This window comes from Leucoraja erinacea, chromosome 4 (genome assembly GCF_028641065.1).
Source record: "Leucoraja erinacea ecotype New England chromosome 4, Leri_hhj_1, whole genome shotgun sequence".
NCBI lineage: Eukaryota > Metazoa > Chordata > Chondrichthyes > Rajiformes > Rajidae > Leucoraja > Leucoraja erinaceus.
In genome coordinates, this window is record NC_073380.1 from 5,709,568 (window position 1) to 5,736,417 (window position 26,850).

The 26,850-nt window shown below is 46.6% G+C and overlaps 1 protein-coding gene across 1 annotated transcript in view; it reads left to right on the plus strand.

Moving 5' to 3' along the window:
• Positions 1-6,897: 6,897 nt before the first annotated feature.
• Positions 6,898-26,850, plus strand: part of LOC129696116 (GTP-binding protein GEM-like) — a 37,588-nt gene continuing 17,635 nt past the window's right edge. The window contains exons 1-2 of the mRNA XM_055633582.1: positions 6,898-8,384; positions 14,185-14,559. Coding sequence (XP_055489557.1) covers positions 14,232-14,559 — 328 coding nt within the window. The 5' untranslated portion in view covers positions 6,898-8,384; positions 14,185-14,231. The remainder of the gene's footprint in view (positions 8,385-14,184; positions 14,560-26,850) is intronic.

Sequence of the window (26,850 nt, forward strand, 5' to 3'; positions counted from 1 at the left end):
AAAAGAGTGCACGGAAATATTGGCTTTAAACAAGTTTGACTAGGGTGGCACAGTGGTGCAGCGGTAGAGTTACTGCCTTACAACACTAGAGGCCCGGGTTTGATCCTGGCTACGGGTGCTGTCTGTACGGAGTGTGTACATTCTCCCCGTGACCTGCGTGAGTTTTCTCCAAGATCTTCGGTTTCCTCCCGCACTCCAAAGATGTGCAGGTTTGTAGGTTAATTGGCTTAGTATAAATATAAATTGTCCCTACTGTGTTTAGGATAGTGTTAAGGGCCTGTCCCACTTTCACAACCTAATTCACAACCTTTTTTACTCGTGGACATTTTTCATCAGTCTAGAAAAAACGCCCCGACCTACTTGATGCCACGAGTACCTACGACTAGCATCACGGCCTGCTACGACCTACCTATGACCTCGTGACGACCATGCTGCGAGTATGAGTCGAGGGCAAACTCGGCAGAGGTCGTGAAAGTGGGACAGGCCCTTTAATGTGCGGGGATCGCTGGTCGGCGCGGACTCGATGGGACGAAGGCCCTATTTCCGTGCTGTATCTCTGAACTAAACTAAGACTAATCTAAACCTCATGGCAACTTTATATATCAAAATTGGCAACAATTAATCGTGATTGAGGCAAAGAGACCAGTGTGCTACTTACACCATTGTAGACATTTTTACAAATGTTGTCAATCAATTTCTTCCGCGGAGATTAAATATGGGGGAAAAGAAACTAATCCAAGTTTAGCTTTACCCGCCATTTTTTAGTTTGATCTTTGGTCCACCAAGTCTGCGCCATCCAGCGATCCCTGTACACTTATTATGCCCCTGTCCCACTTAGGAAACCTGAACGGAAACCCCTGGAGACTTTGCGCCCCACCCAAGGTTTCCGTGTGGTTCCCGGAGGTTTTTGTCAGTCTCCCTACCTGCTTCCACTACCTGCAACCTCCAGCAACCACCTGCAACGTCTGGCCATAATTGAGTCACAACCCTGCTATTCCCAGCCCTGATTTTCTTTCGATCGACTCAAAAGCTGGAGTAACTCAGCAGGTCAGACAGCGTCTCTGGGGCAAAAGGAATAGAAGACCCTTCTCCAGACCGAGAGTCAGGGGAAAGGGAAAACGAGAGAGATAGACGGTGATATGGACATTAGACAATAGGTGCAGGAATAGGCCATTCGGCCTATTCAATGTGATCATGGCTGATCAGTACCCCATTCCTGCCTTCTCCCCATATCCCCTGACTCCGCTATTTTTAAGAGCCCTATCTGGCTCTCTCTTGAAAGCATCCAAAGAACCTGCCTCCACCACCCTCTGAGGCAGGGAATTCCACAGACTCACCACTCTGTGAGAAAAAGTGTTTCCTCGTCTCCATTCTAAATGGCTTACTGCTTATTCTTAAACTGTGGCCCCTGGTTCTGGACTCACCCAACATCGGGAACATGTTTCCTGCCTCTAGCGTGTCCAATCGCTTAATAATGTTATGTGTTTCAATGAGATCCCCCTCATCCTTCTAAACTCCAGAGTGTACAAACCCAGCTGCTCCATTCTCTCAGCATATGACCGTCCCGCCATCCCGGGAATTAATCTTGTAAACCTACGCTGCACTCCCTCAACATCAAGAATGTCCTTCCTCAAATTAGGAGACCAAAACTGCACACAATACTCCAGGTGTGGTCTCACTAGGGCTCTGTGCAACTGCAGAGGGACCTCTTTGCTCCTATATTCGATTTGTCTTGTTATAAAGGCCAACATGCCATTCGCTTTCTTCACTGCCTGCTGTACCTGCAAGCTTACTTACTTTCATGGACCGATGCACATGGAGAGATAAGATATGCAAAAAAAGTCACGACGATAAAGGAAGCAGGCCATTGTTAGGCTGCGGGGTGAGGTGAAAACGGGTTACAGACAATGAGAATCACCAAGATGACTTTTCTGTTTGTGCATCCCGTCCCGGGTGGATCGTAAGTAAAGATTTTCACAGATGAGAGCAAACCTAATGTCCACCCAAGTTGCATTCTTGATGTGTGCGTCTGGAAAATAAGCTGTCACCTAACAGGTTGTAGCTGATCAAGGGTTACACCACCCACCGAGTGCATTGCAATGTAAGATAAATAAAGTTCCATATTATCAACAGCTGAGATGAGGCATGCATGGAAACTGAGAAAGGGTGGTGTCACTGTGATCTTTAGACTTTAGAAATACAGCGCAGAAACAGGTCCTTCAGCCCACCTAGTCCATGCTGATCAGGGTTCACCCCGTACATAAGATCATAAGGAATAGTAGAATTAGGCCATTCGGCCCATCAAGTCTACTCCACCATTCAATCATGGCTGATCCATCTCTCTCCCTCCTCATCCCATTCTCCTGCCCTCTCCCCACAACCTCTGACACCCGCACTAATCAAGAATCTTATCCATCTCTGCCTTAAAAACATCCACTGACTTGGCCTGCACAGACTTCTGTGGCAAAGAATTCCACAGATTCACCACCCTCATACTAAAGAAATTTCTCCTCATCTCCTTCCTAGAAAAACATCCTTTAATTCTGAGGCTGTGACCTCTAGTCCTGGACTATCCCACCAGTGGAAACATCCTCTCCACATTCCACTCTATTCAAGCCTTTCACTTGTACACTAATGCTAACCTACACAGTAATAGACAATAGGTGCAGGAGTAGGCCATTCAGCCCTTCGAACCAGCACCGTCATTCACTGTGATCTATTAAGGACAATTTAGAATTTTACCAAAGCCAATTAACCTACAATGGGCTGGGTTAATTTTCTTTGGAGAGTGGGAGGAAACCAGAGCACCCAGAGAAAACCCACGCGGTCACAGGGAGAACGTACAAACCCGGGTTCGATCCTGACTACAGGTGCTGTCTATGCGGAGTTTGTATGTTCTCCCTGTGACTGTGTGGGTAGGGCCTGTTTCCACTCTGTTTGGCTCTGACTTTAGAGAGGATACAAAGATTCTCACCTCTCCCAGTGGTTGCCCCGTTATCTTGAGTTCTCGATGTCCCACAAAGAAGCATTTTCACATCATCTGCCCTCAGATTCATAACTTTTAATGAAATGCCTCGGGACACTTGCTGGTCGGCCCTGATGATATTTAACGTGCATCTTTACAGCATCAGAATATGTCCCAACTGAAAAATGGGTTTAGATTAGTTTAGAGATAGAGCGTGGAAACAGGCCCTTCAGCCCACCGAGTCCGCGCCGACCAACAATCCCCGCACACTAACGCTACCCTACACACACTAGGGACAATTTTACACATACACCAAGCCAATTAGCTACAAACCTGTATGTTTTTGGAGTGTGGGCGGAAACCAAAGATCTCGGAGAAAACCCACGCTGTCACGGGGAGAATGTACACACTCTTTACAGACAGCACCCGTAGTCAGGATCAAACCCGGGTCTCCGGTGCCGCAAGCGCTGTAGGCAGCAACTCTACCGCTGCGCCACCTTGCCGCCCGTTCAGAAGTCAACTTTTCACGTACTATTATCACTTGGAGGCACAGAGTCATACAGTACGGAAACATATGACTGGCCCAATCCTTCCATGTCAACCAAGATACCCCATCTAAGCTAGTCCCACCTGCCCACGTTAGCTCCATATCCTTCCAAACCTTTCCTATCCATGTGCCTGTCCAAATGTCTTTTAAATGCTATAGTACCTGCCTCAATGGGGTCAAGGAAAGAGAGTACATGTTTCCACCAATCTTTCCATCGCAAAGCACAAGAAGCGACGAGATAGACACCATTGCATGCAGATGCCTAGAAGTGTGTTCAGCTCTGGCTGAATAACATCTAATCTTGTGTGTGGACTCGATAAGAAGAAGAACCTGCCTCAATTACTTCCTCACGCAGCTCGTTCCATAAACCCACCACCCTCTGAGTGAAAAGGTTGCCCTTCGGGTCCCTATTAAATCTTTTCCCTCTCAACTTAAACTTATGCCCTCTAGTTCTTGATTCCCCTACTCTGGGTAAAAGATTCACCCGGTCTATTCACCTCCTGACTTTCTGCACCTCGAGAAGATCACCTCTCATTCTCCTGCACTCCGATGAATAAAGTCCTATCCTGCCCAACCTTTCTCCACAGCTCAGCCTCTGGAGCTCTGGCGACATCCTTCAACATCTCTGCACTTTTTTTTACCAGCTGAAAGACATCCTTTCTACTGCAGGATGGCCAAAATCGGACACCACACCCCAAATGGAGCCCCAACTCCATGTGGTGCAACTAACAAAAAAAATTCACGTGAAAAATTCAGTGAAAAAAATATCACTTTTGCATGTCACTTGCAAAAAAACTTTGACTCTCCCCCTCCCATTCCCACACTGACCTTTCTGCCTGGGCCTCCTCCACTGTTAGAGTGAGGCCCAGCGCAAATTGGAGGATTAGCACGTCATATTTTGTTTTGTTTGCAACCCAGTGGTATTAAACTTGATTCCCCCAACTTCAAGTAACCATTGCTTACTCTCTCTCTCTCTCCATCCCTCCCCCCATCCTAGTTCTCCGACCAGTCTGACTGACCCACTGATTAAATTTTACATTGGGGGTATGCCTCGTTGTCACCTTCCCCCAGCTACCAATGATTTATTCCACATTTTCATAGAAACATCGAAATTAGGTGCAGGAGTAGGCCATTCGGCCCTTCAATCAATCAATCAATCAGTTTTATTCGTCACATTGCACATAAAGTGCAAGTGAAATGAATTTGTCAGCAGCGGTACAATGATAAAGAACACATATACACAATAAAAATATGTAACACAAACATCCACCACAGCATTCATCACTGGTGGAAGGCACAGAAATTGGCCAGTCCTCCTCCATTTTCCCCCGTGGTCGGGAACTCAATCCTCCGTAGCCATCGCTGCGGGCGTCCAGATGGTAAAAGGACAAGGTAAAAGTCAAGGCCCTTCGAGCCTGCACCGCCATTCAATATCATCATGGCTGATCATCCAACTCAGTATCCTGTACCTGCCTTCTCTCCATACCCTCTGATCCCTGTAGCCACACGGGCCACATCCAGCTCCCTCTTAAATATAGCCAATGAACTGGCCTCAACTACCTTCTGTGGCAGAGAATTCCACAGATTCACCACTCTCTGTGTGAAAAATGTTTTTCTCATCTCGGTCCTAAAAGATTTCCCCTCTTATCCTTAAACTGTGACCCCTTGTTCTGGACTTCCCAAACATTGGGAACAATCTTCCTGCATCTAGCCTGTCCAACTCCTTAAGAATTTTGTAAGTTTCTATAAGATCCCCCCTCAATCTTCTAAATTCTAGTTTCCTTCAACTTCGTCCTGTTTGATCTCTCTCTTTCACACCTTACCCTTCCAAATCCCCCGACTCTCGGTCTGAAGAAGGGTCTCGAACTGACCCAATCCTTCTCTCCAGAGATGCTGCCTGTCCCGCTGAGTTACTCCAGCATTTTTTGTCTATCTTCACAGGCAGCAATGATGGTCTTTTATGTATGATTTTGCACTGCTGTGAATCTGTACACGTTTGTAAGAGAAATAAAAGTTAAGGGAAGGAGGAAGGGAGGTTGTATCCGATTCATCACAAGTTCCCATTCTACAAAACAGAAAATCGACACAAAATACTGGGGCAACTTCGCGGGCATGGCAGCACCTCTGGAGAGAAGGAATGGATGACGCTTTGAGTGAAGAAGAGACCCTTCTTCAGACTCAGAGTCAGGGGAGAGGGAGACATAGAGATAAGGATGGGTAAGGTCATAAGTGATAGTAGAATTAGGCCATTCGGCCCATCAAGTCTACCCCACCATTCAATCATGGCTGATCTATCTCCCCTTCCTAACCCCATTCTCCTGCCTTCTCCCCATAACATCTAACACCTGTAATAATCATGTTGCCATTGTATAAGACGTTGGTGAGACCGCATTCAGAATATTGTGTTCAGTTCTGGGCACCATGTTATAGGAAAGATATTGTCAAGCTGGAAATGGTTCAGAAAAGATTTACGAGGATGGTGCCAGTACTAGAGGGTATGAGCTACAGGGAGAGGTTGAGTAGGCTGGGTCTTAATTACAATACAATACAATACAATACAATTTATTTGTCATTTGAACCCCATTGAGGTTCAAACGAAATGTTGTTTCTACAGTCATACACACAAGAAAGAACCAAGACACAACACAATTTACACAGACATCCATCACAGCGCATCTCCTCCTCGCTGTGATGGAAGGCAAAAACGTATCTCTCCCCTGCACTCCTCATTCCCCTCCTGATGTCAGAGTCAAAGCCCCCGGCGGGCGATGGTAATTGTCCCGCGGCCATTTAAGCCGCGCCGGGTGATGCAAGGCCGCGCTCCGGGTCTTGTTGTTGGAGCCCCCGGCGGGCGCTAGCAAAGTCCCGCAGCCATTCCAAGCCACGCCGGGCGATGATGTAAGGCCCCGCTCCAGGTACTCTTCAACCCCGCAACTCGGGCGGGTGAAGTCGCCGTTGCGGAAGCCCCGAAAAGCGGTCTCCCAGCAGGGACCCGCGGGCTCCCGGTGTCACTGTCCACCAGACCTGCGTTAAGCCTCCGAATCTCTGGGGTCAGGTCGCAGGCGAGCTCCACCACAGCTCCACCCGCTCCGAACTCGGCCAGCTCCACAATGGTGAGTAGGTCCGCAGCTCCGTGACTGGAGCCCCAGGTCCTTCCTGCTGGAGGCCGCTCCACGGTGCTCGGCCCCAACGACAACGGAGACCCGACAGAGAAAAGGTCAGGTTCTCCGTGCAGGGGATAGATTTTAATCGTTTCCCCCACCCCCCCGCCCCCCACACACATACCCACACACATACACAAAAAATAATTATAAAAACTACATTCAAACGAGACAAAAAATAATAAAAAGACAGACGGACTGCAGAGGCCCCCGCGACGCGAGTCGCGACGCCCAACGTGTGGAGCGCAGGAGGATGAGGGGTGATCTTGTAGAGGTGTACAAAATCATGAGAGGAATAGATCGGGTAAATGCACAGAGTCTCTTGCCCAGAGTAGGGGAATCGAGGACCAGAGGGCACAGGCTCAAGGTGAAGGGGAAAAGATTTAATAGGAATCCGAGGGGTAACTTTTTCACACAAAGGGTGGGGGGAGTATGGAACAAGCTGCCAGAGGAGGTAGTTGAGGCTGGGACTATCCCATCGTTTAAGAAACAGTCAGACAGGTACAAGGATAGGACAGGTTTGGAGGGATAGGGACCAAGAGCAGGCAGGTGGGACTAGTATAGCTGGGACATTGTTGGCTGGTGTGGGCAAGTTGGGCCGAAAGGCCTGTTTCCAAATTGTATCACTCTATGACTCTAGTCTATCTATCTCTGCCTTAAAAAATATCCATTGAAGGTGTAAGGTGTGAAAATGAGACATCAACATGGGATGATGATCAAAAAAAATGTAGAATAGATCATAGGTGGACAAAAATGCTGGAGAAACTCAGCGAGTGCAGCGGCATCTATGGAGCGAAGGAAATAGGCAATGTTTCGGGCCGAAACCCTTCAGCATTGTTAGCTAAACGAGGCATGCAGAGGTAAACTTTAATCAGGGGGGCAGTTGGACTGGCCAGAGAACCAGGCGGAGGGATGGAGAGGGAAAGAAAGTGTTACTTGAAGTTAGAGAATCCATAAATCCGCTGGGGAAAAAAAACGACCATTAAGGCAGCGTGGTTAAGGGCACGGTGCCGGAGCCCTTGGTTATGCTCCAAAATGTTGTTTGGAAAGTTTTGAAATGGAAATAAATCGTTCTGGGTAGGTGCAGTAAAGGAATGTGTATGTACAGGAGAGGGACGATGCTGTATCGGGGGAGACCCGGACTGGATTCAATGAAGAATCGCAACATTAGCTTCCCCGCTTGGAAATTGAGTTTCAATCTGTTCGTGACCGCATTCTTCGGATTTAAGAACGAACAAAAAAAACAAGACTTAAAAGTTTCCGTGAACTGAAATGAGTGAACTGACTGACGCCGTTATTTGCTTCGTTCAGTAATAGAAATACAGGGGTTTTTTTCTCTCTCTCTACCAAAGATAAGACACAAAAACGCTGGAGTAACTCAGCGGGACAGACAGACAGACAGCGTCTCCGGCGAGAGGGAACGGGTGACTTCTTTGTGTTAGGAGTGGGACCATGAAGGGAGGAGACAGAGGGAGGGAGATTTGTGGTCTGAGTTTTACTTCCATGGAGTGTCGGGGGAGCTTGGAGTTTAGTGACATCACGGAAAAGCCCTGTTCTGGTCAGATCTGCTTAATATAAACCAGAAGAGAGAAGCAGAGAGAATTGGAGCGAGAACGACGGCACAATCACAGAGGATTAGATTTTAAATCAACAACCCTAAACGCTGCAACTAGAAACAAACCAGAACGCCGGAGCTCACAGGAGGAGTAGGGTAAGTAACTTTAGCTACTATCTGTTGCTCGGTGTAGATATATATATATATATATATTATAGCATTTTGTACAGAATGCAAAAAGCATAGTAGAATTCAGTGCACAATAAATTGCAAAACTGCTTCACTCCGTGAAAGAACTTATCAATTTAGAAAATTTAAATAATTTGGAAAAAAATATGTTTTGTAATTTTATTGTGTACTGAATTCAAATTCTCAAAATGCAAAAAACATCATATATATATATATACACACACACGCAAAACCCCCCAATACATATATGATTTTTTTGCATTCTGTAGAAAATGCGTTCGCATTATATATAAATGTGAATTAGCATTTTCTATAGAATGCAAAAAAAGTCGCATATCTTATAGATTAGATTATATATATGATGTTTTTTTGTAGTCTGTGAATTCGAATTCAATGAACAATAAATTGCAAAACATATATATATTTTTCCAAATTATCTAAATATATATATATATATAGCGTTTTCTGCAGAATGCAAAAATCATGATAGAATTCAGTTTTCAAAACCTCTTCACGCCGTGAAAGAATTACAAATATCGTTCAATAAACAATCCCTTTGCAAGGCAAATCATTTGCCAGGCGAGTTTGTGTTTTGCGAAATGTTTTCATTTGCAAAGCGTGTGAGGGAATTAAAAGGAGGGGTAGAGCGGCCCGTCGTTTTGCATTCGTTTCCCACGCGTTTTATTGGCGTGGGGGTTTCTTTGCTGTGACAAGGAACTGCAGGTGCCGGAATCTTGAGTAAAGTGCAAAAGTGCCGGAGGGTCTCGGCGGCTCGGGCTGCGGAAGGAATGGACGGTCTGTTCCGGACAGTTCCTGCCTGACCCGCTGTAGTTCCCCCCAGCACTGTGTTTTTCTCCACGTAATCTTTACCAGTCTTGTGTCAGTGGTTTGCGAGAAAGCTTTTGAGTCCCTGACTCTTTTACTGCAGCGAGTTACAAGCCAGTTGAAAAAGTTTGTTGAAAGTTGCATGAGGGCGAAAATGTTATTCGTGGGAAAGGAACCCCTCTCTCTCTCTCAGTCTCCATCCCTCCCCTTCCCAGTTCTCCAACTAGTCTGACTGTCCCATTGATTTAATGGTATCTCTGTATGCTTAGTTGTCACCTTCCCCAGATAACAATGATCTATTCTACATTTCCCTTGATCCACGTCCCTTTGATGTCTGGTTTTCACACCTTATCTCTAGTTTCCATCTCAGTCTGAAGAAGGGTCTCGACTCGAAACGTCGCCCATTCTTTTTTCTATCCAGAGATGCTGCCTGTCCCGCTAAGTTACTCCAGCATTGCTATTCTCACTGTCGAGGGAGTGCAGCGTAGGTTTACAAGGTTAATTCCCGGGATGGCGGGACTGTCATGTGTTGATAGAATGGAGCAGCTGGGCTTGTATACACTGGAATTTAGAAGGATGAGAGATGATCTTATTTAAACATATAAGATTATTAAGGGTTTGGACACGCTAGAGGCAGGAAACATGTTCCCGATGTTGGGGGAGTCCAGAACCAGGATTTAAGAATAAGGGGCAAGCCATTTAGAACGGAGATGAGGAAACACTTTTTCACACAGAGTTGGTGAGTCTGTGGAATTCTCTGCCTCCGAGGGTGGTGGAGGTCGGTTCTCTGGATGCCTTCAAGACAGAGCTAGATAGGGCTCTTAAAAATAGCAGTCAAGGGATACGGGGAGAAGGCAGGAACGGGGTACTGATTGTGGATGATCAGCCATGTTCACAGTGAATGGCGGTGCTGGCTCGAAGGGCAGAATGGCCTCCTCCTGCACCTATTGTCTATTGTTTGTGTCCATCTCCCATTTCAGTGAATAATTTTATTTAATTTCTTGTTTATTATGGATGAATTAGTTATGAGATAAATACCTTGGTGATCAGGTTTACATGTGAATGCTTTTCAACTCTTTGCTCTAATCAACACAGTTGATGTGATGGTTCTTGTTGGTGGTGATATGATCAAAACACAAAGTGCTGGAGAAACAAGAGAGAGAGAGTTGGATTTAGCTGTTAGGACTAGTGGAATCAAGGGATATGGGGAGAAGGTAGGAACGGGGTACTGATTCTGGATGATCAGCCATGATCATATTGAATGGCGGTGCTGGCTCGAGCGGCCGAATGGCACCTATTTTCTATGTTAACTCAGCGGGACAGGCAGCATCTGTGGAGGGAATGGGCAGATACCAGTTTTGAGTCAGGACCTTCAGACTGTGCAGGAAGGAACTGCAGATGCTGGTTTACACCGAAGATAGACACAAGATGCTGGAGTAACTCAGCGGGTCAGACAGCATCTCTGGAGAAAAGGAATAGTTGACCTTTCGGGCTGGGACTTTTCTTCAGACATTGTAATCTGAAGAATTCTGATCTGAAGAATTCCCACCCTGAAGAAGGATCTCATTTTCTTTTCTCCAGAGATGCTGCCTGGCCCGCCGAGTATCTCTAGCAATTTAGTTGAGTTTAGTTTATTGTTACGTGCGCCGAGGTACAGTGAAAAGCTTTTGTTGCACGCTAACCAGTTAGCAGAAAGACAATACATGATTGCATTTAATGTAAGATAAAGTCCGGTAAAGTCCGATGCAAGATAGTCCGAGGGTGGCAGAGGAGGTCGATGGGAGGTTAGGACCGCTCTCTAGTTGGTGATAGGATGGTAACAGCTGGGAAGAAACTGTCCCTGATTATGGAGGTGTGCGTTTTCACACTTCTGTACCTCTTGCCTGATGAGAGAGGGGAGAAGAGGGAGTGACCGGGGTGGGACTGGTCCTTGATTATGCTCAGGATGCCAGTGCCTGTAGTTCCTTGTGTCTCCAGTTTCAAAATGCTTTTGCTATGCAACTGTCTTTGAATTTGTTGCTCTAACAGTCACTATGACCTTTCTGATGTTTAAGAAAGAACTGCAGATGCTGCAAAAATCGAAGGTAGACCAAAAATGCTGGGGAAACTCAGCGGGTGAGGCAGCATCTATGGAGCGAAGGAAATAGGCAACGTTTTGGGTCTCGACCCGAAACGTCGTTGATTCCTTCGCTCCATAGATGCTGCCTCACCCGCTGAGTTTCTCCAGCATTTTTGTCTACCTATGATCTTTCTATGGTATGTTCTTTCTTACTGGTATATGTTTCAACGGTATTTTTAACTTTAAAAATAAACTTTCATTTATTTATGCATCTGTTGCGATAGTATGGTACATCCGATCTGTTTGAATAGCGTGCAAAATAAAGCTTCTCACTGTACCTCGGTACATGTGACATAAAGCCTAAACCTCAACTAAAATTTCAAGCCCATTAGAGTTGCAAGCTGCACTGATGATAAACAGATCACTTGTCCGAAAGAAGACGCAAAGTGATGGAGTAACGCAGCAGGTCAGGCAGCATCTCGGGAGAACATGGATAGGTGACGTTTCAGGTTGGGACCCTTCTTCAGACTGATTATAGGGGGGGGGGGGGGGGGGGGGGGGAGTGGGGGGGGGGGGGGGGGGGGGGGGGTGGGGGGGGGGGGGGGGGGGGGGGGGGGGGGGGGGGGGGGGGGGTGGGGGGGGGGGGGGGGGGGGGGTGGGGGGGGGGAGTAGACGGGAGGAGGGGTGAGGCAGCATGACGTATGACATGGAATAGGTGATGCAGGAGAGAGGGAGATGGGAGCGGGGTAACAATAGGCAATAGACAATAGGTGCAGGAGTAGGCCATTTGGCCCTTCAAGCCAGCACCGCCATTCAATGTGATCATGGCTGATAGGCAGATGGTTGGAGCAAAGCCCAGAGATAAAACACAAAAGGTAGGAGACAGGATTGGAGAGATGACAATTGTGAAGTTAGAGCATTGCTTCTTAAACTGGTTAATGGTTCACCCAAGGGCGAATGAAATTGTTTTGGGGTGAATTAAGCTAGAGGGGTGAATCACAATTTATTCAGATATTTTTTTTTTTTTTTTCTGTACTTAAAAAAGGCATTGTCATTAAAGTGGTCAGTAAGCTCTTATTGGTTTGAATGTCAGCGGAGCTGGGAATTTTGATATGTTTTTTTCGCTCCACCTATGGTTTTTAATTTCAAAGTAGCAGGATATTTCCCAAATTTACTGTAATATAACCTTTTAGGGAAGATTAGACGAGCTAGTGGGATCATAAATGTATAAACGGCAACACTAGAGGATCGCCGTAGGCAACTGTAACTTTGCTTTGTGTTGCCAATTTACATACTCCATGGTTTTTTGAGCTAGTTTTCCCAGGAAAAAAACTGCAGTAATCAAAGCCCGAAAGTACTGAAGCCCAATGTTTAGACATTGGGTTTTTTTTTATCATTCTGATAGAATGATTTTCCAACTCCAGTGGTAATTAAAAAAAATAAATTTCGCTCCTAGTTTTCTTTACATATTTATAGGATGTTGAATAAAAGAAACACTTAAGAAATTAGTTAATTTTGTTTTTTTGCTCGTGTGGCAAAATAAATTATATATAAAATTGTACACAAGGGAGAATAAGACGAAGATTAGGTTTGTATTCACTGGAGTTTAGAAGGATGAGGGGGTATCTTATAGAAACATATAAAATTATAAAAGGACTGGACAAGCTAGATGCAGGAAAAATGTTCCCAATGTTGGGCGAATCCAGAACCAGGGGCCACAGTCTTAGAATAAAGGGGAGGTCATTTAAGACTGAGGTGAGAAAAAACGTTTTCACCCAGAGAGTTGTGAATTTATGGAATTCCCTGCCACAGAGGGCAGTGGAGGCCAAGTTCACTGGATGGATTTAAGAGAGAGTTAGATAGAGCTCTAGGGGCTAGTGAAGTCAAGGGATATGGGGAGAAGGCAGGCACGGGTTATTGATTGGGGCCGATCAGCCATGATCACAATGAATGGCGGTGCTGGCTCGAAGGGCCGAATGGCCTCCTCCTGCACCTATTTTCTATGTTTCTATGTTTCTATTACCAAAAAGACATAAGAACATTTTGTCAAGGGTGAATGAAATTTTGTGATAAAGGGCGAATGACACTGAAATAATTTAAGAAGCACTGGGTTAGAGGAAAAAAAAGTAGCAGCAGGAGGAGGGGGGTGGAGAAATAGTGGCAGTCCAGGTGGGGGACAGGGGAGGGGAGAAAAAGGGGGTTAAAAGGTGGTTATCAGGGGGGGCGGGGTTCGGTGTTAGAGATAACCTAAAACTGGAGAATTCAATCTTCATTCCTTGTTTCTCAACTTTCCTAAAGTAGCTTTAAAGTCACAAAAGTCTAAGACTTTTTGCACATTTGAATTCATAATAATTTTTCCAAAAAAAATCTCAAGTTTAAACTTTTTGTACATTTGAATTAAGACTAAAGTATCAAAAAAAGTCTAAAAGTCTAAAAACTTTTGCACATTTGAATAAAATAATAAAGTTTGTAAAAAAAAGTCTAAATCTGTGCATTTGAATTAATAAATAACGTTTCTAAAGTCTAAATCTGTGCATTTGAATTTGAATTAATAACAAAGTTTCTAAAGTTTAAAGCTCTAAACCTTTTAGCACATTTGGATTAATAATAGTTTCCAAAAAAAAGTCAAAATTCTCAAACTATTTGTACTTTTGAATTAATAATGGTTTGCAAAAGAAAGTATGAAGTCTAAAACTTTTTGAGCATTTGAGTTAATAACAACATTTCTAAAGTTTAAAAGTCCAGAACTCTCGGTACATTTAGATTAATAAAGTTTCCAAAAGTCTCGAACTTTTTGTGCATTTGAATTGAAGTTTCCAAAGAACATAAAGTCGAAGTTGTGAAATGGAGTTTGACGAGCTGTTTTTGTGTGTGTGTTTGCAGCGGAGGGGTGTCTGCGTGCGTGTGTGTGCGAACCTGGATTGGGAAGCATGACTCTGAACGACTCTAGACGGCGCAGTAGCCCATCGTTGCGGACGGCGGCTGCCCAGCAGCGGTGGAGTGTCCCCGCGGACGGTCGGCAGCTGTGGAACAGGGGCAGCGCGCTGCACATGGTGCGCTCCAAGTCGTGCATGGATCCCCGGCAGCCCTACAGGGGGAGCTGGTCCTCCGAGTCCTCCGACTCTGCCACTTCCACCGACTCCAACAGCAGCCTCTACCGAGTGGTGGTGATCGGCGAAGAGGGGGTCGGAAAGTCCACCCTGACCAGTATATTCGCTGGACTGCAGAATAACCTGGACAATTGGGACATGTCAGGGGGTAAGGAATTCACCTTTTAAAAACAAAAAAATGTAAGAACTTCTATTGCATTTAGAAATACTCGACTGTTCACCAACTATATCAAAGGAATATGTGGGAAGGAACTGCAGATTCTGGTTTACACTGAAGATAGACACAAAGAGCTGGAGTAACTCAGCAGGACAGGCAGCATCTCTGGACCGAAGGAATGGAGAGAAGAATTAGATTGGGTAGAAATGCACAGTCTTTTGTCCAGAGTAGATGAATGGAGATGCAGAGGACATAGATTTAAGGTCAAGGGAGGAAACATTTAACAGGAATCAGAGGGGGTAACGTTTTAGCAGGGACTATCCGAACGTTTAAGGAACAGTTAGTCAGGTATGTGGATAGGACAGGTTTGGAGGGATATGGGCCAAGCGCAGGCAGATGGGACTAGTGTAGCTGGGACATGTTGGCCGGTGTGGGCAAGTTGTGACTATGAATGGGTGACATTTAGGGTCGAGACCCTTCATCTGTCTGTTGATAGCACAGATTAAATGGGAAGGCGGGTTAAGGTGAGGATGCAAAGAATCCCATTCCCACACTGACCCACCGAGTCTGATGGGGGTTTCGGCCCAAAACGTTGCCTATTTCCTTCGCTCCATAGATGCTGCTGCACCCGCTGAGTTACTCCAGCATTACGTGTCTACCCACACTGACCTTCCTGTCCTGGGCCTCCTCCACTGTCAGAGTGAGGCCACACGCAAATCGGAGGAACAGCACCTCATATTTTGTTTAAGAAGGAACTGCAGATGCTGGACAATCGAAGATAGACAAAAGTGCTGGAGAAACTCAGCGGATGCAGCAGCATCTATGGAGCGAAGGAAATAGGCAACGTTTCGGGCTGAAACCCTCCTTCAGACTGAAGAAGGCTTTCAGCCCGAAACGTTGCCTATTTCCTTTGCTCCATAGATGCTGCTGCACCCGCTGAGTTTCTCCAGCACTTTTGTCTACCAGCAGTTCATATTTCGCTTGGGCACCTTACACCCCAGCATTTTCTCCAGAGATGCTGCCTGACCCTCTGGGTTACTTCACAATTTGTGTTTCACTGCAAAGAAGCTTCATTGGTGGGTGGGTTAGAGAAGATGAGAGAGTGGTCAACCACGTGGACAAAAATGAGCTTCAGTACTTTGGTAAATAATAAATCCTGAATACTTTTTGAATGTTGGGAGATCGGGGCTTGTGGATTTGTGTTTAGTTTAGTTTAGAGATACAGCAGGGAAATAGGTCCTTCCGCCCACCAAGTCCGCATTGACGTGCGATCCCCGCACATTATCACTATCCTACACACACTAGGGACAATTTAAACTTATACCAAGCCAATCAACCTACAAACCTGTAGGCCTTTGAAGTGTGGAAAGAAACCGAAGATCTCGGAGAAAACCCACGCAGTCACGGAGAGAACGTGCAAACTCCGTACAGGCAGCACCCGTGGTCGGAATGGAACCTGGGGCTCCGGCGCTGCAAGCGCATTAAGGGAGGAACATCTACCGCTGTGCCAACATACGTCCTTGTTCAGGGAGATTTCATGTTTACTTGGTCATAGTGTCATACATCACGGAAACAGGCCCTTTGGCCCAACTTGTCCATGCTGACCAAGATGCCCCATCTATACTCGTCCCACCTGCCCGCGTTTCCTTCTAAACCAATCCTATCCATGTAATCATAATCATAATCGTACTTTATTAACCAAGTATGTTTTGCAACATACGAGGAATTTGATTTGCCATACAGTCATACCATTAAAAAGCAGCGGAACACACAAAATACATTTTAACATAAACATCCACCACAGTGACTCCCCCACATACCTCACTGTGATGGAAGGCGATAAAAAGTTCAAGCTCCTGGATCGTGGGATGTCAGTTCCCCCGCACCGGGCAATCTGACCTCGGGTCGGGGCTGGTTGAAACCTACCGCGACTGGAGAATCCCGACCGGTCTCTACCTGAGACTGCGGACTCCGCGATGTTGAAATCCGTAGGCAGCGGTTGGAGAGTCGATCCCAGGCAAGGGATCGCAGGCTCCGATGGTAAGTCCATGGCCCCGCGGTGGGGCTCAAAGTCAGTCCCGAACAAGGCCTCCAGCTCCATGATGTTAGGCCGCAGAGCGACCAGAGATACGACCCGGAAAACAATCGCAACTCCGGCAAGGTAAGAAATTGTACAAACGTTTCCCCAGACTTACTCCCCCACCCTCCACATAAAGCGAACCAGAGAACTAACACAAACTTCTAAAACACACTACAAATAACAAAAAAATTGACATCGTGCGGCGCCCCCTGGTGGTATCTGTGCAAATGTCTTTTAAGTGTTATAGTACCTGCCTCAACCACTTCCTCTGGTAGCTTGTACTGTATAGCCACCATGCTCCATGTGAAAAAGCTGCTCCTCAGGTTCTTATCAAATCTTCCCCCCCTTGTCATAACCATGTCCTCTGGTTCTTGATTCACCTACTCTGGGTAAAAGGCTGGGTCCACGAGTGGAAACTAACGTTTGGATGCAGCAGGCAAATAATAGGTTGGCCTTTTATTGCAAGACGATTTGACTGTGGGCAGCACGTTGGCGCAGCGGTAGAGTTGCTGCCTTACAGCCCCAGAGACCCGGGTTCGACCCCGACTATGGGTGCTGTCTGTACGGAGTTTGTACGTTCTCCCCGTGACCTGCGGGGGTTTTCTTCTAGATTTTCGGTCTCCTCCCACACTCCAAAGGCGTACAGGTTTGTAGGTTAATTGGCTTGGTATAAAATGTAAATTATCCCCAGTGTGTGTGTGTAGGACAGTATTAATGTGTGGAGATCGCTGGCCGGTGCAGACTCGGTGGGCTGAAGGGCCTGTTTCCGCGCTGTGTCTCTAAAATAAACAACAAGAATAAAGACATCTTACAATGATTATATAAGGGCATTGGTGAGACCGCAACTGGAATATCGTCAACAGTTTTAGTTGCCTAGCCTACAGAAGGATATATTTCCCACAGAGGGAGTGCGGTCAAGGTTCATTAAATTGCTCGCTGGGTCTGCTTATCCAGAGTTCAGAAGAAACAGAGGAGATTTTATTGATTCCCTCCAAACCGACCATTCATCACCCATTCCCACCAGTTCTATGTTATCCCACTTTCACAACTTCTCCCCGTGAATTGGGGGCAATTTACAGCGGCCAGTTAACCAACAAACCCGCACGTCTTTGGGATGTGGGAGGAAACCAGAGCACCCTGAGAAAACCCACGCAATCTGAGGGAGAACGCGCAAATTCCACATAGACTACCCGAGGTCAGGATCAATAGACAATAGGTGCAGGAGTAGGCCATTCGGCCCTTCGATCCAGCACCCCATTCAATGTGATCATGGCTGTTCATCCCCAATCAGTACCCCGTTCCTGCCTTCTCCCCATATCCCCCGAGTCCGCTATCTTTAAGAGCACTATCCTAGCTCTCTCTTGAAAGTATCCAGAGAACCGGCCTCCACCGCCCTCTGAGGCAGAGAACTCCACAGACTCACAACTCTCGGTGTGAAAAAGGGGTCTCTGGCGCTGTGAGGCAGCAACTCTACCAGATGCGCTACTGTGCCGCGAATCTTAAGTCATGCAAAGTTCATTAGGGGGGCTCAATAGGTTGCAGGTAGGGAGGGTGTTTCCTCTGGCTAAGTAGTCAAGAACTAGGAATCAGAGTCCCAGAATAACAAGTGGGCCATTTACAACAGTCACCGAAAGGGTGGTGAATATGTGGGCAAGATAGATAGACTGTTAATTGCATTGGATTTTAGACTTTAGTCTTTAGAGATACAGCATGGAAAGATTGCGTTCATAAGTGACAGGAGCAGAAATTAAGCCATCAAGTCTACTCCACTATTCACACATGGCTGATCTATCTCTCCCTCCTAACCCCATTCTCCTGCCTTCTCCCCATAACCTCTGACACCTATATTAATCAATAATTCCACAGATTCACCAACCTCTGACCAAAGAAATTCCTCCTCATCTCTATCCTAAAGTAACGTCCATTAATTCTGAGGCTATGACCCCTGGTCCTAGACTCCCCCACAAGTGGAAACATCCTCTCCACATCCACTCTATCCAGGCCTTTCACTATTCGGTAATTTTCAATGAGGTCCAGTGCCGTCAAACGCTCATCATATGTTAATCCGCTCATTCCTGGGATTATTCTTGTAAACTTTATTTGGACCCTCTCCAGAGTCAGCAAATCCTTTTTACATATGGGGCCCAAAATTGCTCACAATACTCCGAATGCTGACTGACCAGCGCCTTATAGAGCCTCAGCATTTCACCCCTGTTTTTGTATTCTAGTCCTCTTGAAATAAATACCAGCATTGCGCTTGCCTTCCTTACTATCGGAAAGAGGCCCTTCAGCCCACCGAGTCCGTGCCAGCCAGCGATCACCCCGTACACCAGCACTATCCTACACACTAGGGACAATTTACAATTTTACCGAAGCCAATTAACACACAAACCTGCAATTCTTTGGTGTGTGGGAGGAAACCGGAGCGCCCGGAGAAAATCCAATGCGGTCACAGGGAAGAACGTAGGAACTCTGCATAGACAGGACCCGTAGTCAGGATCGAACCCGGGACTCTGGCGCTACTAGGCAGGCAACTCTACCGCTGTGCCACTGTGCCATCCTGAAAATAGCCGTTGCTCTGAGTGGAACGAAGGTCTGGCGGGCTTGGGCAGCAAAGTAGCGTTGTGATGGAAGATGAGCTGCGATCTTGCCAGACGATAGAACATGTTCGATGGGCCGAATGCCCACTGCTGCTCTCATGAATGTTGCGTATTGCCTTTCATCCCTTTCATGATCCGCTGCGTTCACTTGCAATTCATTATTTTGAGGTGATATCCCTAACCCAAGATAAGCAAATCTGGCTGCCAACTTGCAATAAAGTAGGCCGAAACAAACAGTAATAAGATAAATGGCCAGATATTTCATTCTGTGTGGACGACTTTGTTTGAGAAATAGATACTGATCAGGTTGGAGAGAGAACCTCTGTTTCTGCTTTGAAGGGCGACATTGAATCTTCGACACGCACCTCAGAAGACACTGAGAGCCTTTGTTCAGAGTCTCATTCAAGGAATGACTCTTTCAGCAGCGGTCTGCACTTGCATGTCAGCCTACACCTTGAGTACAAGTCCTCAACATGAAGCAAGAACACACACTCCTCTCAACATGGAAACCTCTTTGGCATGGGCAGTGGAAAGTTATCTTGGAACTAATTTCCTTTCTTGCCTGTTCTTGCCAAGGCATGATGCGCTCGTTCAGATTGCGTAACTCTGTAAGAATGAGAATGTTAAAGGGTGTTCATGCTGAGGGCGATACTGCTGTTACATTTTTGGCATGTAGCTCTTCAAGACCTCCAATTTCTACATTAGAACGAGAAATGTTGTTATATGTTCACACACGAGAATGAATCTCTGGAACTCTCTGCCAGAGAGGGTAGTTGAGGCCAGTTCATTGGCTATATTTAAGAGGGAGTTAGATGTGGCCCTTGTGGCTAAGGGGATCAGAGGGTATGGAGAAAAGGCAGGTACGGGATACTGAGTTGGATGATCAGCCATGATCATATTGAATGGCGGTGCAGGCTCGAAGGGCCGAATGTTCCTGCGCCTAATTTCTATGTTTCTATGTTCTATGTTTCTATGTTACTGACGAGAATGTTGCCAGGACTCGAGGGCCTTAGAGATCCTGTTATATCCATGTACTTGTCTGGGGGAGTCCAGAACCAGGAGCCACAGTTTAAGTAGTTAGGGGTAAGCCACTTAGAACGGAGACAAGGAAACACTTTTTCTCACAGAGAGTTGCGAGTTTGTGGAATTCTCTGCCTCAGAGGGCGATGGAGGCCTGTTCTCCGGATACTTTCAAGAGAGAGCTAGATGGGGCTCTTAAAAGATACCCGAGTCAGGGGATATGGGGAGAAGGCAGGAACGGGGTACTGATTAGGGATGATCAGCCATGATCACATTGAATGGCAGTGCTGGCTCGAAGGGCCGAATGGCCTACTCCTGCTCCTATTCTCTATTGTCTATTGAGAGGTTGAGCAGGCTGGGACTCTATTCCTCAGAGCACAGGAGGATGAGGGGCGATCTTATAGAGGTGTATAAAATCATAAGAGGAATAGATCGGGTAGATGCACAGAGTAGGGGAATCGAGAACCAGAGAACATTGGTTTAGTCTAGTCAAGTCAAGTCAAGTCAAGTTTATTTGTCGCATACACATACGAGATGTGCAGTGAAATGAAAATGGCAATGCTCGCGGACTTTTGTGCAAAAGACAAACAACCAAACAACCAAACAAACTATAAACACAATCATAACACACATATTCTTTTACATAATAAATAATGGAAGGAAAAACGTTCAGTAGAGTTAGTCCCTGGTGAGATAGGCGTTTACAGTCTGAATGGCCTCTGGGAAGAAACTCCTTCTTAACCTCTCCGTTCTCACAGTATGGCAACGGAGGCGTTTGCCTGACCGTAGCAGCTGGAACAGTCCGTTGCAGGGGTGGAAGGGGTCTCTCATGATATTGTTGGCTCTGGAGTTGCACCTCCTGATGTATAGTTCCTGCAGGGGGGCAAGTAAAGTTCCCATAGTACGTTCGGCCAAACACACTACTCTCTGCAGAGCCTTCTTGTCCTTGGCAGAGCAATTCCCAAACCAGATGGTAATGTTCCCGGACAAGATGCTTTCCACCGCCGCTGCGTAGAAGCACTGGAGGATCCTCGGAGACACTCTGAATTTCCTCAATTGCCCGAGGTGGTAAAGGCGCTGTCTTGCCTTACTCACGAGTGCTGAGGCGTGTGATGCCCATGTCATATCCTCGGAGATGTGGACTCCCAGATATTTAAAACAGTTCACCCTATCCACAGGATCCCCATTTATCCTCAATAGAGTGTACGTCCTCGGATGATGTGCCCTCCTAAAGTCCGTGATCAGCTCCTTCGTTTTTTTGATGTTCAAGAGGAGGCTGTTATCCTGGCACCAGAGTGCTAGACCAGCCACCTCCTCCCGGTAGGCCTTCTCGTCGTTGTCTGAGATCAGGCCCACCACCACAGTGTCATCAGCAAACTTAATTATTGAGTTGGAGCTGAACCTTGCCACACAGTCATGTGTGTACAGGGAGTACAATAGGGGGCTGAGGACGCAACCCTGGGGCGATCCTGTGCTCAGGGTGAGGGACTTCGATGTATTCCCTCCCATCTTGACTACCTGGGGCCTGGCCGTGAGAAAGTCCAGGACCCAGACACACACGGAGGTGTTGAGCCCCAATTCCATTAGCTTCCCGGCCCGTCTGGTGGGGACTATCGTGTTGAAGGCTGAACTGTAGTCTATGAACAGCATCCTCACGTAGCCCCCCTTCTGGCTGTCCGGATGGGAGAGAGCGATGTGCAAGACCTGGGAGACCGCATCGTCCGTGGATCTGTTCGGACGGTATGCGAACTGCAACGGGTCCATGTTCCGAGGGAGGAAGGCGCAGATGTGTTTCTTCACCAGCCTCTCAAAGCATTTCATGACTACCGAGGTAAGGGCCACCGGACGGTAGTCATTCCGACAGGCTGGGGAGGCATTTTTTGGTACCGGTACAATGATGGATTTTTTAAAGCAGGCAGGGACCACGGACTTGTCCAGGGAGAGGTTGAATAACGTAGTGAGCACCGGAGCTAGATGCGTAGCACAGGACTTATGAGGGAGCTTTAATAGATGCGTAACTTTTTGGGCACAGATAGCACAATGGGCTAAGAGTTCGGGGGGTGACCAGAAGGTATTTAATAGCTTGGAGTGCATACTGTCGTTGTGAGGGGGCAACTTTTTCACCCAATTTGCCTGGGTGGAATGTACGTGGCGGGGCAACCGCGAGCTGCCAGAGGAGAGGCTAAAAATGCATTTCGTTAACTGCACTGACAATGACAATAAATTGAATCATTTCATTTCATTTCACGTAATGGGTGGTAGGTGTACGGAACAAGCTGCCAGAGGAGGTAGTTAAGGCAAGTACTATCGCAACGTTTAAGAACCAATTAGACAAGTACATGAATAGGACGAGTTTAGAGGGATATGGGCCAAACACAGCCCGGTGGGACTAGTGTATATGGGACATGTTGTCCGGTGTGGGCAAGTTGGGCCGAAGGGCCTGTTTCCACGCTGTATGACTAATGTAATTTAATAATAATTCTGTTTTAATAAGAATATAATTTCCCATTATATCTTGCTAACACTCTGTTACATTAGACTTTAAAGTTGCTTTAAAGGCCCTTGTGGTAACAGGCCCTTCGACCCACCATACATTAGCACCCTCACACATCAGGGGCAACTTGTAAATTAACCGGTACGTCTTTGGAGTGTGGGCTGAAACCGGGGATCCTGGAGAAAACCCACGCTAGTCTCATGGAGAATGTCCAATCCCCGTGTAGACAGCACCAGTAGTCAGGATCGAACCCGGGTCTCTGGTGCTGTAAGCCAGCGACTCTACCGCTGCGCCACCGTGCTGCCCTGTTAGGGAGTACTGAGACTTAATCAGTGGGTATGTGTTTAAAATAGGAACCGCTGCTGTCAGCAAGAACCGGCCCTCAGAATACTTCCATTGAAAGTATTGACAATTAAAAGCAGTGATTAGGTTTGACATCTCAAGTTGGGATGTAATGTTAAAATTGTACAAGGCATTGGTGAGGCCAATTCTGGAGTATGGTGTACAATTTTGGTCGCCTAATTATAGGAAGGATGTCAACAGAATAGAGAGAGTACAGAGGAGATTTACTAGAATGTTGCCTGGGTTTCAGCAACTAAGTTACAGAGAAAGGTTGAACAAGTTAGGTCTTTATTCTTTGGAGGCCAGAAGGTTAAGGGGGGACTTGATAGAGGTCTTTAAAATGATGAGAGGGATAGACAGAGTTGACGTGGATAAGCTTTTCTCACAGAGTAGGGAAGATTCAAACAAGGGGACATGACTTGAGAATTAAGGGACTGAAGTTTAGGGGTAACATGAGGGGGAACTTCTTTACTCAGAGAGTGGTGGCTGTGTGGAATGAGCTTCCAGCAGGTTCGTTTTTATCATTTAAAAATAAATTGGATAGCTATATGGACGGGAAAGGAATGGAGGGTTATGGTCTGAGCGCAGGTATATGGGACTAGGGGAGAATACGTGTTCGGCACGGACTAGAAGGGTCGAGATGGCCTGTTTCTGCTGTAATAGTTATATGGTTACAGCTGTGTAAACAAAGACGGCTCTCTATTAGAACAGCAGGCAACCACTCCATGTAAGTGGTTTTTGTAATCGATGGTGGTATTTATAGATCGACACAAAATGCTGGAGTAACTCAGCGGGTCAGAGATGCTGCATGACCCGCTGAGTTACTCCAGCATTTTGTGTCTATCTATATTCCTACATGCGGTATTTCTTGAGCATGATAGACAATAGACAATAGGTGCAGGAGTAGGCCATTCGGCCCTTCGAGCTACTCAATGTGATCATGGCTGATCATCCCCAATCAGTACCCCGTTCCTGCCTTCTTCCCATATCCCCTGACTCCACTATCTTTAAGAGCCCTATCTAGATCTCTCTTAAAAGCATTCAGAGAACCTGCCTCCACCGCCCTCGGAGGCAGAGAATTCCACAGATTCACAACTGTCTGTGAGAAAAAGTGTTTCCTCATCTCCGTTCAAAATGGCTTACTTCTTATTCTTAAACTGTGGCCCCTGGTTCTGGATTCCCCCAACATCGGGAACATGTTTCCTGCCTCTAGTGCGTCCAAGCCCTTAACAATCTTACATGTTTCAATGAGATACCCTCTCATCCTTCTAAACTCCAGAGTGTACAAGCCCAGCCGCTCCATTCTCTCAGCATCTGACAGTCCCGCCATCCCGGGAATTAACCTTGTAATCCTACGCTGCACTCCCTCAATAGCAAGAATGTCCTTCCTCAAATTAGGGAACCAAAACTGCACACAATTGGTTCCTGAATGTGTACACTATGCGGAAATAAAACATGGTGGCAAAATGTAATTGGTAGAGTTGCTGCCTTACACGCTTACAGCGCCGGAGACCCGGGTTCGATCCTGACCATCTGCATGGAGTTTGTACGTTCTCCCCGTGACCTGCGTGGGCTTTCTTCAGGTGCCCCGGTTTCCTCCCACACTCCAAAGATGCACAGGTTTGTCGGCTTATTGGCTTGGTATAAATGTAAATTGTCCCTAGTGTGTGTAAGAATGGTGCTAGTGTATGGGAGGATCGCTGGTCTGTGCGGACACGGTGGGCCGAAGGGCCTATTTCCGTGCTGCATTTGTAACTAAACTAAACTAAACCCAGCGGGTCGGGCAGCATCTTTAAAGGGAATGGACAGGTGACGTTTCGGGTCGAGAGCCTTCTTCAGATTCCGATATACAGTTTGAATATTGGAACAGAGCCAGTACAACATGACCATGAGGCATTTCCATTTGGAAGGTTTGGCTGCAGCTGATGTTGGATTTTAAGGAAAATCGAAAATGTGCAGATGCTCGAAATTAAAAATAGAAACTGGAAATGTTGGAAACACTCAACAGTTCAGGCGTCTTTGGAAGGAAAAATGCTTCATGCTTTGATTCTGGGGAGATTTGACAGAACTCAGCTCGGACTAAGGTTCCCAGACCGAAATGTTAACTGTTTCATCTTCCACAGATGCTGCCTGACCTGCTGAATGATTCCAGCATTTTCTACCATTGTTGCATTTTTAATTTTGATTGATACTTTATTAACGTACGTGACGAGTCACAGCGGAATTATTTATTTTGCGTACCATACACGAGGTATGCAAGAAGTCAATAGACAACAGACAATAGACAATAGGTGCAGGAGTAGGCTATTCGGCCCTTCGAGCCAGTACCACCATTCAATGTATAATGGCTGATCATCCCCAATATCCCCCGATTGCTATCTTTAAGTCCTATCTAGTTCTCTCTTGAAAGTATCCAGAGAACCGGCCTCTGAGGCAGAGAATTCCACAGACTCACCACTCTCTCTGGGAAAAAGTGTTTCCTTGTCTCCGTTCCAAATGGCTTACCCCTTATTCTGAAACTGTGGCCCCTGGTTCTGGACTCCCCCAACATCGGCCACTTATCGGGGGCAGACTAAGTTACAAAGTGTTCATTACTTTCCCGATGGGCCCTCTTTGTTCTCGGCGGACCCCCCACCCCCCGCTGGGACCCTCTTTGTTCTCGGCGGCCTGTCCGATCTCCAGCACCCCCCCCTCTTGGACGGCTTCACGGCGCTCACCGGGAGCTTCCACCGCCCCCCCCCTCGCTCCTTGATGGTCCAGCTCACTCCTCCAAATGGCCCGCCATGTTCCTCGTTGATTTCACGCGGGTCCCTCCTCACTCTCGCGGCGCGGGTCCCCTTGATGACCGCAGCGGTGAGCCGGGACTACCAGAGGGCATGGGCCCCACTCCTTGTATGTGCGTGTTTGGTTGAGGTGGTGTATAGGTCATTCTGTAATTGTGTCAGTGTGTGGGAAGGAACTGCAGATGCTGGTTTACACAGAAGATAAACACGAAATGCTGGATTAACTCAGTGGGACAGGCGGCATCACTGGATAACTCTTAGATCATCTGGGTAGTTGATAAACTTGTACAGACTTTATCAAGACTTTAGTGCTTTGAAACTGTTGATTCCTCTGCATACATGGGACATTCTCGTCAACTGACTCCCCCAACATCGGGAACATTTTTCCTGAATCTAGCCTGTCCAATCCTTTAAGAATTATACATATGTTTCTATAAGAATCCCCTCTCATCCTTCTAAATTCCTGTGAATATAAACCCAGTCGACCCATTCTTTCATCAAATGTTAGTCCCGCCATCCTGGGAATTAACTTGGTGAACCTACGCTGCACTTCCTCAATAGCAATAATGTCCTTCCTCAAATTAGGAGACCAAAATTGCACACAATACTCCAGGTGCGGTCTCACCAGGGCCCTGTACAACTGCAGTAGGACCACCTTGCTCCTAAACACAAATCCTCTCGCAATGAAGGCCAACATGCCATTAGCTTTCTTCACTGCCTGCTGTACCTGCATGCTTACTTTCAGTGACTGATGTACAAGCACACCCAGGTTTCATTACACCTCCCCTTTTCCTAATCTGACACCATTCAGATAATAATCTGCCTTCCTGTTCTTGCCACCAAAGTGGACAACTTCACATTTATCCACATTATACTGCATCTGCCATGCATCTGCCCACTCATCCAACCTATTCAAGTCGCTCTGCAGCCTCACAGCATCCTCATTGCAGCTCACACTGCCAC